Raw genomic sequence first — 19,882 nt, forward strand, 5'->3', positions numbered from 1 at the left:
TCTTACCATCGTCCTAGATGCGGTCTCCTGTACAGATGAACCAGACTTCCATAAAATACTCCCAATAAACCGAAGTTGACAATTCACCCTCCCCGCCACAGTCCTCCCGTGCTCATTCCATTTCATACCGCTTTGCAACGTTACAGCGAGATATTTAAACGATGTGACTGCGTCAAGCAGGACACATCTAATGCTGTATCTGAACATTACAGGCTTGTTTTTCCTATGCATCCGCATTAGCTTACATTTTTCTCCATTTACAGCTAGCTGCTATTTGTCACGCCAGTTAGAAGTTTTGTCTAAGTCATCTTGTATCCAACTGCAGTCATCAACGACAGCCCATACCTTACACCAGAGCATCACCAGCAAACAACCGCAGATCGTTACCCACCCTGTCCGCCGTATTCTTTGCGTGGGTAGAGGATAATAGTCGGCCTACCACATTTCCCTGGGGAACTCCTGACGATACCCGTGTCTCAAATGAATATTCGCTGTCGAGTAAAATATACTGGGTTCTATAACTTAAGGAGCCTTCGAGAGACTCACATATCTGTGAGCCTATTCCATATGTTCTTACCTTCGTTAACAGCGTGCAATGGGACACCGTGTCAAATGCTTTCCGAAAATCTAGAAATATGAAATCAACCTTTGCCCTACATTCATAGTTCACAGTATATCATTTTGAGAAAAGGGTAAGTTGAGTTTCGTACGAGCGATCCTTTCTAACAACGTGCATAACAATCTCGGTCTCAAGAAAATTTATTATATCTGAACGGAGAATGTATTCAATGATTCTGCAGCAAGCCTATGTAAGGGATATTGATCTGTAGTTTTGCGGGTCTGTTCTTCTACTCATCCTAAATAAAAGAGTCATCTCCGCTTTTTCCGGTCGTTCGGGGCATTGCGCTGGTTGAGCGATTTGTGATGAATGCGAGCTAAGTAAGGGGGTGTCGTAGAGTACTCTTTGTAAAACCAAATTGGGATTCCATCAGTACCTGGTAATTTATTTTCTTTCAAATCTTTCAGTTGTTTTTCTGTGCTAGGGATGTTTATTACTGTGCCGTCCATACTGGAGTCTGTTCGATGGTCAAGTAAATGTACGTTTGTACAAAAAAAATGCACTGTTTTGCCGGCTTTTGTGATGTGTCCCAAGGAATTACCAGCAATACAGTAGCTGACAGATACAGTCATCCACACAGGTCCGACAACAACAGGTCAAACCTGCCCCTCCCCCCCCCCCTCTCCCCCCAAAAAAATACTGTTTGAGTGAAGCATTTATGTTTTTATGTATATCAGTTTCCAGATTTCAGAGAAAACTTGTGGAGAATAAAGTAGCATTGATACTAACAGCCTAGAAAATGGCGAGGAATTCTGGAAATTGCAGGTTATTTTTAAGACAGGAGACTTCAGAGTTGCTTGCGTGAGCCAGCCGTTGTGGCCGAGCGGTTCTAGGCGCTTCAGTCCGGAACCGCGCTGCTGCTACGGTCGCAGGTTCGAATCCTGCCTCGGGCATGGGTGTGTGTGATGTCCTTAGGTTAGTTAGGTTTAAGTAGTTCTAAGTTCTAGGGGACTGATGACCTCAGATGTTAAGTCCCATAGTGCTCAGACCCATTGCTTGCGTGAGTGCTTGTAGTCCGATTGGTAATATTCCGGCTATGTAAACAAGCAATTTATGGCTTGACCATACCTGCTGCCAACAACAAATCTGACATTTTTTGTGAGTCCATGGTTAGAACTAGGAAACCACAGGAAGTTGACCTAGGGAAGACAGAAAGGGAAAAACGCATAGAATGCTGAAGACATAGGCTCTACGAGTGTCTGACTGGGGGAAACACTGAAAGACACTCGCAGAGCCATGGTCTTGAGCACTCTTTTCACAGTCATAGTGTCTACAGAGAGAGGTCCAAGGATGGGATCTTTTGTGTCGTATCGTTGTCACTTGTACCATGGGAAGCAAGGAGAGGACGTTGTTTGGTGACCAGTATCCGGTGGTGTTGCGTTTACAATAACGAAATTAAATTTTTGAAGGTAATAACCGCGCTGGGGATTAGCCGAGCGGTCTTGGGCGCTGCAGTCATGGACTGTGCGGCTGGTCCCGGCGGAGGTTCGAGTCCTCCCTCGGGCATGGGTGTGTGTGTGTGTTTGTCCTTAGGATAATTTAGGTTAAGTAGTGTGTAAGCTTAGGGACTGATGACCTTAGCAGTTAAGTCCCTTAAGATTTCACACACATTTGAACATTTTTTGATGGTAACAGTAATTTTAGTATGAAAATGAAAATTTAAAAAATGCGTTCAGTTTGACATGTTATCATAGACAAAAAATCAATTTGAGAGTTATATGTAAATATACATAAATAACATATAAAAATATATGTAGTATATAAAGGACAAATTGTGTTACCGAAAATCTTGAAAACTTTTTGACAGATTTCCAACAAATTTTTAGGTGACACTGTAATTAATGTTTGGACGGGCGTAGGTTATATAATTTTTGTAGCATGTATAACACACACACACACACACACACACACACACACATATATATATATATATATATATATATATATATATATATATATATATATATATATATAAATGGGAAGGGTAGTTACCAAAAATATCGAAAAGTTCGTGACTAATTTCCTTCTTATTTTTACAGAATATTCTAATGAACATGCAGACAGACATAGGCGATATATTTTTGTAACATATTACATATGTAAACGTAATATATAAAGGGGAAATGTTGTTACCAAAAACTTGAAAAGATCCTGAAGGATTTACTTCTAAGCTTTACGGGATACTCTGCTGAACATTTAGACGGAAATGAACATAGAGAGGGTGAGGCGGAGATCTACAGAGACAGACTGGCTCAAATGGCTCTGAGCACTACGGGACTTAACTTCTAACGTCATTAGTCCCCTAGAACTTAGAACTACTTAAACCTAACTAACCTAAGGACATCACACACATCCATGCCCGAGGCAGGATTCGAACCTGCGACCGTAGCGGTCGCGCGGTTCCAGACTGAAGCGACTAGAACCGCTCGGCCACACCAGCCGGCTTCAGAGACTGGAGGGAGGAAGTTATGCACAGATAGATTGGGGGGAGGAGGAGATATACGGAGAAAGAGAGAGGGGGGGGGAGGCGTGAGAAGATGGGCAGATAGAAGGGGGCCAAGAAATTTAGGATGTATATGCAATTCCCATACATATTCAGCAATTGCGAAGCATTGCCAGGTTCACTAGCAGACAATATTTATAAACAGAAATTCCCGCATAGATGCCGGACACCACATGTCCTTATACTCGCATTTCCCTCAGGTTCGCAGTACACGGAAGTGTACATGGGACTACCGACGCCAGAGGATAACGAGGCGGGCTACAACGCCAGTGACGTCACCAGGCTGGCGGAACGATTCCAGAACAAGACGTTCTTCCTGATCCACGGCACGGCGGACGACAACGTCCACTACCAGCACTCCATGATGCTGGCGCGAGCCCTGGAAAATGCGGGCGTGATCTTCAGACAACAGGTATTCGTCGGAAGTGGAAGTAGATTGTAGAAAGTAAAGGCTGAGATACTTCAAGACATTAGATCCAGGAGGAGAAAACAAGTAGCAAAATGTACAGATGCTGTTGATGTAAGATAAAATCACACCAGCTATATGTTTCCCGGTTTGATCAACCAAATTTCTTGCTCACTCATTTCAGCTGTAAGACTCCTCCACTTGCAGTGACTTGCGTGGGAGAGACAGGGTGTCTGAGTTGTTAATGAAGCTCTAACTGAAGGAAAAGGGCTCAAAACCTGATATGCGGGTTCGCAATTTCCTCTACACATCAACAGCTTGAGGACTAATATGTACCTGTTTCTGCAGAAGAGCAGAAAAAAACCAGGCAGGAACAATATATTGTCTATCAGTAACAGAGTTGTCGTCAAAATGCAGCCTATGGGCCGCATGTGACCTGAATGAAGTATTTGTGCGGTAGGCGGTTCTCAGCAACAGCCAAGGCGTTCGATACAGTTCCTCACAATCGTTTAATGAACAAAGTAAGAGCATATGGTCTATCAGACCAATTGTGTGATTGGATTAAAGAGTTTCTAGATAACAGAACGCAGCATGTCATTCTCAATGGAGAGAAGTCTTCCGAAGTAAGAGTGATTTCAGGCGTGCCGCAGGGGAGTGTCGTAGGACCGTTGTTATTTACAATATACATAAATGACCTTGTGGATAACATCGGAAGTTCACTGAGGCTTTTTGCGGATGATGCTTTAGTATATTGAGAGGTTGTAACAATGGAAAATTGTACTGAAATGCAGGAGGATCTGCAACGAATTGACGCAATGGCAATTGAATCTCAATGTAGGCAAGTGTAATGTGCTGCGAATACATAGAAAGAAAGATCCTTTATTATTTAGCTACAATATAGCAGGTCAGCATCTGGAAGCAGTTAATTCCGTAAATTATCTGGGAGTAGGCATTCGGAGTGATTTAAAATGGAATGATCATATAAAGTTGATCGTCGGTAATGCAGATGCCAGACTGAGATCCATTGTAAGAATCCTAAGGAAATGTAATCCGAAAACAAATGAGGTAGGTTATAGTACACTTGTTCGCCCACTGCTTGAATATTGCTCACTGGTGTGGGATGCGTACCAGATAGGGTTGATAGAAGAGATAGAGAAGATCCAACGGAGAGCAGCGCGCTTCGTTACAGGATCATTTAGTAATTGCGAAAGCGTTACGGAGATAATGGATAATCTCCAGTGGAAGACTCTGCAGGAGAGACGCTCAGTAGCTCGGTACGGGTTTTTGTTGAAGTTTCGAGAACATACCTTCACCGAGGCGTCAAGTAGTATATTGCTCCCTCCTACGTATATCTCGTGAAGAGATCATGAGGATAAAATCAAAGAGATTAGAGCCCACACAGAGGCATACCGACAATCTTTCTTTCCACGAACAATACGAGACTGGAATAGAAGGGAGAACCGATAGAGGTACTCAAAGTACCCTCAGCCACACACCGTCAGGTGGCTTGCGGAGTATGGATGTAAATGTAGATGTAGATCCATAACCCGCAACTGACGTTGAGAGCTTCTTACGAGTGTATTTTTCTTGCTCAGTTACAAGCAAAAATACTTATGGCGATGGTAATATTTTAGGATATACTCAGTTTTAATTACGCTGGTGAATTTGGTCCTGAGCTAAGTAAAGTGTGGCGCTTGCGTCAGGGGCAGAGTGGTATGTAGCGCGGTCACTGCAGGATTAATACAAGTAAGAGGGGGTATATTTCATTGTTTGTGTTCCAGTGGTGACAAGTCACGAAAGTGTGCAAGTAGCACCGATCAGCTGCTACGGTACAAATGTGAAACGGAAGTAACACGGATTCGTGAACGTGCATTATCGAGACGTACATCTTAAAATGTGGTGCATATCTGTAATAAAAAACGTGAAATCAGGTTAGGGCTGCAGTAATGCAATGCAATGATTAACAGAAAAAGAAAAATGGCATTAAAACACTTATTAAACATCTGTGATCATGTTTCATGTTTCAACTACTCTAATTAATCAGTATAAAATGCTAATTTATCTAGGTTGCCAGTTAACAGTAAGACTTGTAGGGAAAGGTGTGGTAAAGTGGCAAGAATGGGAAAAGTGGCCATTAGTTATTTTTTACTCTGAACAGCGCTGCTGCCTCGTGAATAGTGGTCAGGCTAGATCTAATATACATCACCGTTATTGTCACTGTGAATGGCAGAGGTAGTTCATTCCGTAATTTTTTAGTAAAAATATTTTCTTTTTTGAGTCGTTCGATGAGTTATTTTATATGATTCTTGTTACCTTGCTTGTGTTGGGAGTAATAACTTTTTACAATATTTGGCCCACAAATGTAAGTTCCTTGTATTTTTTTTTCAGTCTGACAGTTGCTTCTGTGGATCACTGCTGGTGAGATGCCATCTGATTGGGAAAAGTGGCGCCAGTATTCGTTGTGTAATGTGGTCGATGTGTTGACCCCAATGAGGATCAGCCACTTCCAAAAATATGCATAATACAATATATAAAACTGACTTCTAAACCTTTTATATACAATGCTGTCATCCGCCATTCTGCCCTTTGTGACAATTCTGAATCAATCAAGTTGTATTATTTAAAAGCACCTCTATTTGTGTTGCATTTGACGTAATAGAAAAGTCTGATTGACTGCTGCAGCCACTTCGTATTCTCTGAGATACTAGCACGTGAAGATGCCTATAAAATGTGCTCGGAAAGCAGAGAAACAAACACAGGATCCTCTTGCCATGGCACTGGTCGCAGTACCAGTTTAGGGAAAGAAAACTGAACACTATACAAGCCTTTAGAAAAATACGTGTATTTCCAATATACAAAGGACGTTCAAAAAGTTTTGCACAGTCGTCTCTAATTTTATAATTTTTTTTTTGCAGGAGGAGAATGAAATTTTTTGCGAACATACTTGGAACATTTAGCTATACATTGATCCTACCCAGTGTAGCCTCCATCAGCTGTGACGCATCTGGCCCAACGTTCTTTCCATGATGTAAATGCACTTTGGTAAAATTCTGGCCATTGACTTTTACACCATCGCTTAACACAGGAAATAAGGTCTTTCTCACTATCAAATGTTATACCGCACAGGTGGGCCTTCAGACGACCAAAGAGGTAAAAATCAGACGGAGCCAAGTCCGGACTGTAGCGAGGATGAGGAACCATTTGACAACCCATTTCCCCGATTTTCTGCTGTGTCATAAGGGCTGCATGGGCTTTGGCATTGTAGTCTGATGAGCTGATCCTGAAGCTGTGGTCTGTAGGTCTTGATGGCACGTCGCAGCTTGACCAATGACAAACAGTAACGGTCCCGGTTAATTGTGGAGCCAGGTTCCAAAAAGTCAATGAAAATGACACCACAGTGATCCCAGAAGAAGTAGGCCATCACCTTTCGGCCTGCTGTTCATGAAAGTCTTGTTTTCTTGTTCCCAGGGGAATCTGGATTACGCAACTCCATGGGTTGGTTTTTGCTCTCACGGTCGGAAGCAAACAACCATCTTTCATCCTGGGTAATGACGCCGTCAAAACACTGTTTCCACTCTTAAGTAAAGGTCTTCATGAGACCCTCGCACACATTCTTCCTCATCGCTTTCATTTCTCTTGTCAATAATCTAGGCACCCGACGTGCACAGGTTTTTCTGTACCCTAGTGACTGTACCAGTGATACCACAGTACCCAATTACAGACGAGTCATTTCAGCGAGCGGCGATTGTAGAAGTCGGTCAAGGGAAGGGTTAATGGAGGGAGGGGAGGGGTTTGGGGAAATGGAATATGGCTTACAAAAGGAGAGTTGGGATCCTCTACAGACAAATTGGTAAAATTTGGTGTTGCGTAGTTTTTGGCAACTGTTTTGGAGTTCAGGGTAAAAAATGTCTATTAATAAATGGTAAGACCCCTATTTTAAGTTAAATGATATTTATTGATTTAGATAGTAAGCTATTTGCCGCTCTTATTCTTTTGTTAAAATGTGTTTGGAATATATTGCAATCTATATTGCTACAAGATTATCAAAAAATCATTGAATCTGTTGCAGTAATATATTCACTGATTTCTGAAGTAACTTTATCCAGTGTAATACGATACTTCTTGGGGGGGGGGGGGGGGTATAGCCCCCACCTTACCACCCCACCACCCCTGATTTCAGCAAGCTGTTGTGTCATCACACACCTGTCATTTTGGATGATTTGATCAATGGTCTCGTTATTCACATCACTCACTGCCGTCAATGGTCTACCACATCGTGGATTGTCCAGTAGAGAGTCATCGCCAGTCTTAAGATGAACCCTATCACCGACCGAAGCCTGACATCTACTTCACAGTCCATTATGGCTCACCTGTAAATAAAAGAAAATACGTTTATATACCAACTTATAGCTTAACATTCTAAGTATGTTCACAAAAAATTTCATTCTCCTACTGCAAAAAAAAAAAAAAAAAAAAAAAAAAAAAAAATAGAGACGACTGTGAGAAACTTTTATTTTTTGTGTCGACTCGTTGCCATGTAGCGTTGTATCATGGAAAGCAAGGAGAGGATGTTGTTTGGCGACCAGTACCCTCGTCTATAATACAAACTGCACGCATGCATGCACTAAAGAGTTCTTTATTCATAGGAACAATAATTACTTACCTTGAGATAGTCCAGGTGTTGTGGTACAAGTTTCTCTGTAGTATTCCACATTTGCCTCAATGCCGGTGAAGTACAAGTCCCACTATGTACACTACTCGGGTCGCTATGTGCTGGCTGACTCTGGCTAGAGGCTTAGCCAACTGCATCTGGGACTGTCTCTGGACTGCGACTGATGACTCGACTGATTGACTCACTGGATGACTGGCTGACTGGGCCCTCCGGTCTGTGGCAGTGATCTAAATACTGGTGGTGGCCGAGAGGGCGTTGTCGGCTCGTTTCTTGCAAGTCTGTCTTTGGTCTCTATCGATCTTCTCACATCATCTTTGCCGCCTGGTGCGCTGGCGCCACATTCCATCCCCCCTCCGCTCCCTCCTCCGAAATGCCACGCCACTGTTGTGTAGCGAGGCTGCGAACGACAACAGGGAGGAGGCAGGATGCTGGATGTCCAGATGAGCCGAGGATGGCTTACTCCAGACCGTACCACACCATCTGGCTTGCGAGAGCCGGCCGCTGTGGCCGAGCGGTTTTAGGCGCTTCAGTCCAGAACCGTGCGACTGCTACCGTCGCAGGTTCGTATCCTCCCTCGGGCATGGATGTGTGTGATGTCCTTAGATTAGTTAGGTTTAAGCACTAAGTTCTAGGGGACTGATGACTTTCAGATGTTAATTCCCATAGTGCTCAGAGGCATTTGGACCATTTTTAGCTTGTGAGGCAACGGGAACACTCTGTGGCAGACTGGTGCCAAGGCACACGTCCAAGACCGAGGGCGTGTTTTGGGGCGACGACGGCGACGGAAACGGCGATGGCGGGTCCAGGTCCATGGGCTCGGCGAGCGGGGATGGTGGGGGCGAGGGCGCATTGTCCATCCGCTTCTCCTGGGGTACCCTGGTGGCACCAGCGGGAGGCCGTGAAGTCTGCGCGGTCTCGGGGAGCCATGAATGTGGTGTAAGAAAAGCAGCAGTATCATGGGGCAAATGACATGCGCAAATTCGGTTGTGGTGGCGACGCTGCAAACCATCTGGCATGCAATCAAATACAAAAAGAACCAATGCGTTCCTGCATCACGCCTCTTTTGCAGCGCCCACGGTTGCCATAAACCCTGAAGAGTGCAATATCGCACGGTGTAAAGCGATACTTGCGGACCATTGACTGTGCCAGAAACTGTGGTAGGTGTAGCAAGTGTAGCAGCATACGATGGCGGCGGCCATGCAGAACTTTCACCGGTGATGGTTCAACTCGTGGGTGGGAGCGATTGTTGTTGTTGTGGTCTTCAGTCCTGAGACTGGTTTGATGCAGCTCTCCATGCTACTGTATCCTGTGCAAGCTTTTTCATCTCCCAGTACTTACTGCAACCCACATCCTTCTGAATCTGCTTAATGTATTCATCTCTTGGTCTCCCTCTACAATTTTTACCCTCCATGCTGCCCTCCAGTGTTTAATTGGTGATCCCTTGATGCCTCAGAATATGCCCCACCAACCGATCCCTTCTTCTAGTCAAGTTGTGCCACAAACTCCTCTTCTCCCCAATTCTATTCAATACCTCCTCATTAGTTATGTGATCTAGCCATATAATCTCCAGCATTCTTCTGTAGCACCACATTTCGAAAGCTTCTATTCTCTTCTTGTCTAAACTATTTATCGTCCATGTTTCACTTCCATACATGGCTACACTCCATACAAATACTTTCAGAAACGACTTCCTGACACTTAAATCAAAACCCGATCTTAACAAATTTCTCTACTTCAGAAACGCTTTCCTTGCCATTGCTAGTCTACATTTTATATCCTCTCTACTTCGACCGTCATCAGTTATTTCGCTCCCCAAATAGTAAAACTCCTTTACTACTTTAAGTGTCTCATTTTCTAATCTAATTCCCGCAGCATCACCTGACTTAATTCGACTGCATTCCATTATCCTCGTTTTGCTTTTGTTGATGTTCATCTTATACCCTCCTTTCAAGACACTGTCCATTCCATTCAACTGCTCTTCCAAGTCCTTTGCTGTCTCTGACAGAATTACAATGGCCGCGCAGGATTAGCCGAGCGGTCTAGGCGCTGCAGTCATGGACTGTGCGGCTGATCCCGGCGGAGGTTCGAGTCCTCCCTCGGGCATGGGTGTGTGTGTTTGTCCTTAGGATAATTTAGGTTAAGTAGTGCGTAAGCTTAGGGACTGGTGACCTTAGCAGTTAAGTCCCATAAGATTTCACACACATTTGAACATTTTGAATTACAATGTCATCGGCGAACCTGAAAGTTTTTATTTCTTCTCCATGGATTGTAATACCTAGTCCGAACTTTTCTTTCGTTTCCTTTACTGTTTGCTCAATATACAGATTGAATAGCATCAGGGAGAGGCTACAACCCTGTCTCACTCCCTTGTCAACCACTGCTTCCCTTTCATGCCCCTCGACTCTTACAACTGCCATTTGGTTTCTGTACAAATTGTAAATAGCCTTTCGCTCCCTGTATTTTACCCCTGCCACCTTCAGAATTTGAAAGAGAGTATTCCAGGCAACATTCTCAAAAGCTTTCTGTAAGTCTACAAATGCTAGAAACGTAGGTTTACCTTTCCTTAATCTAGATTCTAAGATAAGTCGTAGGGTCAGTATTGCCTCACGTGTTCCAATATTTCTATGGAATCCAAACTGATCTTCCCACAGGTCGGCTTCTACCAGTTTTTCCATTCGTCTGTAAAGAATTCGCGTTAGTGTTTTGCAGCTGTGACTTATTTAACTGATAGTTCGGTAATTTTCACATCTGTCAACACCTGCTTTGCAGCGATAGGAGGCAAGAATGAGTTGCAGGAGCCTGTTCCGTGAGTGGGTGCTGCGAAGCTTGTCCATGTGTTGCTTGAAAGTGCGTATGAAGCGTTCTGCTTCTCCGTGGGATTGCTGGTGAAACGGAGAAGTTAGATGACGAATGCCACTGCGTTCACAAAACTGTTCAAAATCACGTGAAGTGAGCTGTGGTCAGTTGTCCGATACAAGTACTTCTGGCAAAGCTGTGCGAAATATGGAGGACAACCCTTGAATGGTGGTACGTGATGTGGTAAAAGCCATAGGCACCGCAAATGGAAACTTGCTAAAAGAATCTACCACTATGAGCCAACGAGTGTTCCAAAATGGTCCTGCACTCGTTTCCATGGTTATTGAGTCGTAGGCCATGCTGAGAATGTCTGTGCCAGAGCGGATTGGTTTTCCGCGCAGGCATGGCACTGTGACGTCATCTCTTCAAGATGGGCGTCCATGCCCTGCCACGTACAGTGCCGCCGCGCAAATTGTTTAGTGCGAACAATTCCCCAATGTCCTTGGTGGAGCAATCGCAACACTTTGGAAATAAGCACAGGCGATTGTCAACTGTCATTTTGAACTAGAATCACACCTTGCTGAACGGAAATGTTAAGCCGACGTGCAAAATATCGGCGCACAACTGAGTTCTGAATACTGTTCAGTGAGCGAGGCCAAGACGTGCCAATGTAATGCAACAAAATCTGGGAATCTGGGTCTGCTTCTGTGGCCTGTGCAATTTTTCTGTAGTGCAAGGGAAAACATTCCAGCAATTCAGAGTCCTGTGCATCAATTTGGCAACAAGATGCGACAGATGCATCAAAATCAGAGCCTGGGCCAATCGGAAGACGAGATAGGGCGGTTACATTGCCATGCTTTGCCATAAATCTGTACACAATTTTATACTGATACTGCGAAAGCAACAAAGCTCATCGCTGCAGGTTTTGAGCTGTGCTTGTAAGAACCGGCTTTAACGGATGAAATAAGGACTGCAAAGGCTTGTGATCTGTCTCTAAATAGAACTTGCGACCATACAAATAGCAATGGAATTTCGTCACACCATAATAGCGAGAGATTCTTTTTCGATTTGAGAATAATTGTACTGAGTTTGAGTTAACAACTTTGAGACGAAAGCAAAAGGTCTGTCTTGAGAACCAATTCTGTGCAAAGTAGGAAGAAACGTCAACTTGAAAGACTACCGGTTTGGCAGGATCAAATTGCACTAAACATCCGTCACTAAGCAAAGCATTTTTGATTTTCTGAAATGTGTCTTGGCAGCCTTTAATCCACACTAAAGGTACATTCTTGCGATGCAATGGAGCCACGATCTGAGCGGCATTCGGAATGAATCTAGTGTAGTATGTCACCTTGCCTAGTACCGACTGCAGTTCAGACACATTGCGAGGAACAGGCAGATCACGGATTGCAAGCAAATGAGATTCGTGGTGGTGCACAACCTGACTATTTATCAAATGGCTGTGAGCACAATGGGACTTAACATCTGAAGTCATCAGTCCCCTAGAACTTACAACTACTTAAACCTAACTAACCTAAGGACATCACACACATCCATGCCCGAGGCAGGATTCGAACCTGCGACCGTAGCGGCCACGCGGTTCCAGACTGTAACGCGTAGAACCGCACGGCCACCCCGGCCGGCTGACTATTTATCACATGACCTAAGTACTGTCGTTCAGTTTGAAAAAAGTCACACTTTTCGAGATGACACTTGAGTTCTGCTTCTGACAACATTAGAAAAAGAGTACGCGAATTGGCAATTTGTTCCTCTGCTGTACGATCTGAGACAACAATATCGTCAAGGTAGTTTGAGCAAAATGGCACTTTTGCAGTCAGCTGTTCCAAGTAGCGTTGAAAAATGGCCGGTGCGGAAGCACTGTAGAAAGGCAACCGCAGTACTTGAGCAGTCCTAAGTGTGTATTTACAACAATCACTTTCAGTGATTCTTCATTCAATGATATTTGCAAGTAGGCATCACGCAGGTGTATCTTGGAAAAATAACGTCCTGCACCAAGCCTGTCCATGCGTTCCTCAGGGTGAGGTAACGGATAAGTCTGTGGGTTGCCTGTAGACTTGAAGTCAACACAAATGCGAATGAGACCAGAAGGCTTCGGCAACAAAACAAGAGGACTTGCCCACTGACTAGCTTAAATGGGAGCAATTACACCATTATCTTGCAATTATTTCAATTCACTGGCTAAAGCATTTGGAACGGGGCGGGCACGAAAAAACTTAAGCTGTGCGTTGTTTTTCAATGTAACATGCGTTACAAAGTTATTAGCTTCCCCCATTCCTTCTGAAAATAGTTCAGGAAAATCTTTATCCAAGTTAGCGACACTGTCTTTTGGATCACAAGCTGATATGGAAACTACGTTTTCGTGAAAGCTAAGGCCAAACAAATCAAAGGACTCTAAACCAAAAATGTTCTCACTATCTCTTGATTTTAACACTGTAAAATTCACTGTCCTCGTGTGAGATTTGTTAAGTTGCAGGCAAACTACACTGTCCCAGCACTGGAATCTCCTGTCCGTTGTAAGCTGTGAGGTGCTTGCTAGATTTAGAAGGCGTGATGAGCCTAACTGTTCGTACGTGGCACGATTAATCAAAGTTGCTGAGACACCTACAGTGAGTCCAAAATATATTCGTCTAGCAGGATATCTTTTAGAAAACAAAGTCTGTGTAACATGAAAAGAAAAGTATACAAAATCTAAAGAGCCAGTCATGTAAGAAGTACCTCGTAGGCCATTTTTGTTTAAAAGCAAGGAAAGTAATACATCCAAATCGACAGCAAGGTTAACAAAATAGAAAATGTAATACAAGAGCTAGTTCATAAAGTATTCGTCCACCATATCAACATGCCGAAATTCTGCGAGCAGTGATTAAACTATAACGCTGACCCACGGCACACACTAGAGACAACCGTGCGCGGCCCCACTCTATCGCCTGTTGTGGTTCTGAACGGCGCCGATACAGTGCAATTACCGCCGTGGGCCGTGAGGGTAGTGAGACGACGCTGATCGAGAGGAAACTTATTCTGCACTTACATAATGAGTGTAAATCTCCTTACGAGATTGCTAAAATAGTCGGTAGACCTAGATCGACGGTTCAGTCGTTAACAGATCGATTTTGCCCAACAAAATCATTAAGAAATCAACCACGTACGGGAAGCCCTCACACTTTGACTGATGCAGACAAGACATTTATCAGGAGGGAAATGAAGAAGAAACCTAAAATCAGCGCTCCTAAGTTGGCTGTGGAGTCTAGGGGAAAGAAGGTATGTGCCAACACAATCCGAAATACCTTCAAAACGTATGGGTATCACGGCCGGGTAACGCGCAAGAAATTTTGGGCCAGTGAACAGAATCGAAAGAAACGTCTTCATTTTGCGATTGAATATACACTCCTGGAAATGGAAAAAAGAACACATTGACACCGGTGTGTCAGACCCACCATACTTGCTCCGGACACTGCGAGAGGGCTGTACAAGCAATGATCACACGCACGGCACAGCGGACACACCAGGAACCGCGGTGTTGGCCGTCGAATGGCGCTAGCTGCGCAGCATTTGTGCACCGCCGCCGTCAGTGTCAGCCAGTTTGCCGTGGCATACGGAGCTCCATCGCAGTCTTTAACACTGGTAGCATGCCGCGACAGCGTGGACGTGAACCGTATGTGCAGTTGACGGACTTTGAGCGAGGGCGTATAGTGGGCATGCGGGAGGCCGGGTGGACGTACCGCCGAATTGCTCAACTCGTGGGGCGTGACGTCTCCACAGTACATCGATGTTGTCGCCAGTGGTCGGCGGAAGGTGCACGTGCCCGTCGACCTGGGACCGGACCGCAGCGACGCACGGATGCACGCCAAGACCGTAGGATCCTACGCAGTGCCGTAGGGGACCGCACCGCCACTTCTCAGCAAATTAGGGACACTGTTGCTCCTGGGGTATCGGCGAGGACCATTCGCAACCGTCTCCACGAAGCTGGGCTACGGTCCCGCACACCGTTAGGCCGTCTTCCGCTCACGCCCCAACATCGTGCAGCCCGCCTCCAGTGGTGTCGCGACAGGCGTGAATGGAGGGACGAATGGAGACGTGTCGTCTTCAGCGATGAGAGTCGCTTCTGCCTTGGTGCCAATGATGGTCGTATGCGTGTTTGGCGCCGTGCAGGTGAGCGCCACAATCAGGACTGCATACGACCGAGGCACACAGGGCCAACACCCGGCATCATGGTGTGGGGAGCGATATCCTACACTGGCCGTACACCAATGGTGATCGTCGAGGGGACACTGAATAGTGCACGGTACATCCAAACTGTCATCGAACCCATCGTTCTACCATTCCTAGACCGGCAAGGGAACTTGCTGTTCCAACAGGACAATGCACGTCCGCATGTATCCCGTGCCACCCAACGTGCTCTAGAAGGTGTAAGTCAACGACCCTGGCCAGCAAGATCTCCGGATCTGTCCTCTGTCCGCCATTGAGCTTGTTTGCGACTGGATGAAGCGTCGTCTCACGCGGTCTGCACGTCCAGCACGAACGCTGGTCCAACTGAGGCGCCAGGTGGAAATGGCATGGCAAGCTGTTCCACAGGACTACATCCAGCATGTCTACGATCGTCTCCATGGGAGAATAGCAGCCTGCATTGCTGCGAAAGGTGGATATACACTGTACTAGTGCCGACATTGTGCATGCTCTGTTGCCTGTGTCTATGTGCCTGTGGTTCTGTCAGTGTGATCATGTGATGTATCTGACCCCAGGAATGTGTCAATAAAGTTTCCCCTTCCTGGGACAATGAATTCACGGTGTTCTTATTTCAATTTCCAGGAGTGTAGATTCAAAAAGGAAGACTTGTGGCGAGTAATATTTTCTGATGAGAGTAAATATAACGTATTCGGGTCGGATGGCACGTGAATGGTGTGGCGTAAGTAGAATGCGGCCAACAGTTAAACACAGTGGTGGCTACCTGATGGTGTGGGGCTGTATGAGTGCTGCAGGTGTTGGAAAATTACATTTCATAGACAGTACAACGGATCACTATATGTATATCAATATTTTAAAGGACAATCTGAATCCTAGCACCGAAAAATTAGGCCTGCACGGAAATTACATTTTTCAACAAGATAACGACCAAAAGCGTATGCCTCTAAATACAAGGCTGTGACCCTTGTACAATACCCCAAAACAACTTAACACCCCTCCTCAGAGCCCAGACTTTAATCCTATTGAACACCTTTGGAAAGTACTGGAAGATAGCATCAGGAGAAGACACATTTCTTACAATAGAGACCTAAAACAAACACTTCAAGACGAATGGGACAAAATGCCAGCCTCTCTGACGACAAACTTGGTCAAGTCGATGCCCAGATGACTACAAGCTGTAATAGCTGCAAAGGGAAACCCCACTAAATATTAATTCTTGTAATTGAAATCATATTTTCAGCTTGTAAATTAAAAAAAACTGAGAGGACGAATACTTTTTGAAGTAGCCCTTGAATAAATTCTCCATTTTGTAAAATTAGTTATCGCTATGGATGTATTTATTTCCTTGTACATCAATAAAAATAACTTACCAAGGTTCGTTGCATATGGCTGGATGTTCACATTTTATGTTCCCTCCCTTTCAGCCAGCCGATGTGGCCGAGCGGTTCTAGGCGCTACAGTCTGGAACCGCGCGACCGCTACGGTCGCAGGTTCGAATCCTACCCCGGTCTTGGATGTGTGTGATGTCCTTATGTAGTTAGGTCTAAGTAGTTCTAAGTGCTAATGACCTCAGCAGTTAAGTCCCATAGTGCTCAGAGCCATCCAAGCCATCCATCCTTCCTTTCACGTGACATATACTTAGGTTAGAACTAGACGAATACTTTTTGGACTCACTGTATATCCATCTCAAAGTTCACACGATCGCCGGCAATTCGTAACGAGACAAATAGTTCATTAGAACGTCGTTGCACAGCACTAGGGCGAGAGGGAGGCACAACCTTAATCTTACTTTTACCAGAACCTGTTGTAGGTTTGGAAAACACAACGGTCACTGCATGTGCACGAGCCTGTTTGTTCTAGGAGCGGGCAAAACTGGCGTACTTGTGCCGTTGCAAACAAACTACTTGGACATCGTCTTTATTTCCACACGTGTAACACGCTACGTTACGTGATGGACAATCCTGTCTTATATCTAGGCAAGGTTTCACTAAGTTCACAGGTCTGTTTACCTGTCTTTGTGGATATCCGAGCGGCTGCGTACGCGCTCGTTGCTGTGGCTACTTGGGGCGGTCGCGATCAAGGGACGACTTGACCCCACAAATCGGGGCCCGGTCAAACTTACTGGCCGCTATAGCTCTAAATTTGCAACACTTGCGGTAGTGATGGATCAGAGTACTTTAAGATCTGTTCCTGTATTCTGCTATCGGAGACACTGAATTTTATTGCATCCCTAATCATCAAATTACCGTGAAAGTTGCCACACTACATTTAAATCTACACTTCCTCGTCATGTCCGTTAATTCTTTGAACCACTGACGGTACATATGTTCTGGCTTTTTCTGCAAGCGAAAGAACTGATATCTAGCTGCAGCTACTTGGACTTACTGGCCATAATATTTAGTTAATGCGGCGATTACTTGATCATAACTGAGTTCATCGGGAGACGCAGTTAGGAATAGTTTTTGCATTAACCTGAACACTGGGGACCCCGCAATCAAAAAAAAGTGTTGGAGTTTTACTGTACCTTCAACACGATGAACTTGACATTATGCTTGGAACTGTGTCAGGTATTCGAGCCATTCCTCTTCGGTATCGTTAAACTGCCGAAACGCTGGTGTGCTGCTCGGCGGCACTTGTTGGTCTAGTCGGTCGGTTGGTTGTTGTTGTGTGGCCGACGCCACGTGTGCAGCCAGAAGTTGTTGTACCGTCGTCAACAAAGCAGCAATTTGTTGGTTCTGAAACAGAAAAATTTGTGTTAGATCCACCACATTGGCCGACTGAGGTTGAGCCGCGTGGGGAGGGGTTGGAGGGGGCGGGGTAGCCGTTGTTTATCCAAATATTTTATAGCAAAAAGGAAGCAAAGCCTCTGAAAAGAGAAATTTGATTAGTTCTGCTGCTCCCGTCCTGGAATACATGCAAGTACACAACAATAAATTAGCAGACACTTGAATACGATCACCTCTGCAGTCTGAAAAACAAGAGAAGCAAGGAAAATCTACACTGAATTATACTCGTCGCCAGTTTTTGTGTCGTCTAGTTGTCACTGTAGGCTTGTACCATGGGAAGCAAGGAGAAGATGTTATGTGACCGGTATCCTTGTCTATGACACAAAATGCATGCATGTGATAACAAGATTCTTTACCCATAAGAACAAGAAGTTACTTAACGTAGTCCATCTGTTGTGGTACAAGCTCTTCGATAATACTCCACGTTAGCCTCACTGCTGGTGAAGTACAAGTCCCACTATGTACAATACTCTGGCCGCTATATTCTGCCTGACTCTGAACAAGACGCTGAGCTAACTGCGGCTGCGACTGTCACTGGACTGTGACTGATGACACGACACATTGACTCACTGGATGACTGACTGACTGGGCCCTCCGGTCTGTGGCAGTGATCTAAATACTGGTGGTGGCCGAGAGGGCGTTGGCGGCTCGTTTCTTGCAAGTCTATCTTTGGCCTCTATCGATCTTCTCACAACCTCTTTGCCACCTGGTGTGCTGGCGCCAGCTTATGCCAGCACATATTCTACTTTTTTCTTTAAATATTTGATGTTATACCTTGTAATATGTAGGCTGAAAATGTGTAAGTCTAAGCTTCTGTCAATAACCATGGTTTGGTGAATTGAATTTCTCTTTGAGTGGCCACTCTGCCCCCATCCGCATGTCTCTTCATATGTGGCACGAGGTGTCACCCTAAAATGGCAATATTGGCTCTTAAGCAAAAAAGTTTGAGGACCACTGAACTAAAACATACAGATGTGTCTACATCCCCAGTGTTGCCTTCCATTAATAAACAGCATGCTGAGTGTGGGATGCAGATTTATTGCGAGAGGCTGTAGTATGACTGACAGTATATGTAAGTAAACTCAATGACAAGAAAAGTGCAGCACTCCCTCTGGCCTGGATGCATGCAATGATTCAGTTGTGAAGGGTGTCATAGAGCCGTTATATCCCCTCCTGAGGCTAGCTGGCCCACAGCTGCTGTAACTGGTCATTGATATTCTGCATGCTGGCGGTGTGATGCAGTTGATTTCTTAGACTGTTCCAGCCATTTCTATCAGGGACAAATCTGGTGGCCGAGAGGGCATTGGCGGCACATTTCTTGCAAGTCTGTCTTTGGCAGCTCGTTTCCTGCAAGTCTGTCTTTGGCCTCTGTCGATCTTCACACAACCTCTTTGCCACCTGGTGTGCTGACGCCAGCTTATGCTAGCACATATTCTTCTTTTCACTTCAAATATTTGATGTGATACCTTACAATATCTAGGCTGAAAATGTGTAAGTGTAAGCTTCTATCAATAACCATGGTCTGATAGTCAATGGAATGGCAGACAAAAAATGGATCTGAGCACTATGGGACTCAACATCTTAGGTCATAAGTCCCCTAGAACTTAGAACTACTTAAACCTAACTAACCTAAGGACATCACACTCACCCATGCCCGAGGCGGGATTCGAACCTGCAGTCCCGCGGTTCCGGACTGCAGCGCCAGAACTGCACGGCCACCGCGGCCGGCAATGGCAGACAGTTCACAGAGTTGCATGCCACATGCGGAGGACGATTATCCTAGAAACAATTCAAAAGTCATGCATTAGTTACCTTTGAGGTTGGATGTGGGCGTGTTGATGTTAGTCAAGAATGCCTTTAAGACGACAAAGACACCATTATAGAAACCTCGCTAGGTTTGAAC

At 45.0% G+C, this 19,882-nt stretch overlaps 1 protein-coding gene across 1 annotated transcript in view; it reads left to right on the top strand.

Moving 5' to 3' along the window:
- LOC124616606 (venom dipeptidyl peptidase 4-like) overlaps positions 1-19,882 on the top strand; it is a 424,228-nt gene that overhangs the window by 391,772 nt on the left and 12,574 nt on the right. Inside the window, exon 17 of the mRNA XM_047144927.1 lies at positions 3,323-3,534. Coding sequence (XP_047000883.1) covers positions 3,323-3,534 — 212 coding nt within the window. The remainder of the gene's footprint in view (positions 1-3,322; positions 3,535-19,882) is intronic.

The sequence above is a fragment of the Schistocerca americana genome, chromosome 5 (genome assembly GCF_021461395.2).
Source record: "Schistocerca americana isolate TAMUIC-IGC-003095 chromosome 5, iqSchAmer2.1, whole genome shotgun sequence".
In the NCBI taxonomy this organism is placed as follows: domain Eukaryota; kingdom Metazoa; phylum Arthropoda; class Insecta; order Orthoptera; family Acrididae; genus Schistocerca; species Schistocerca americana.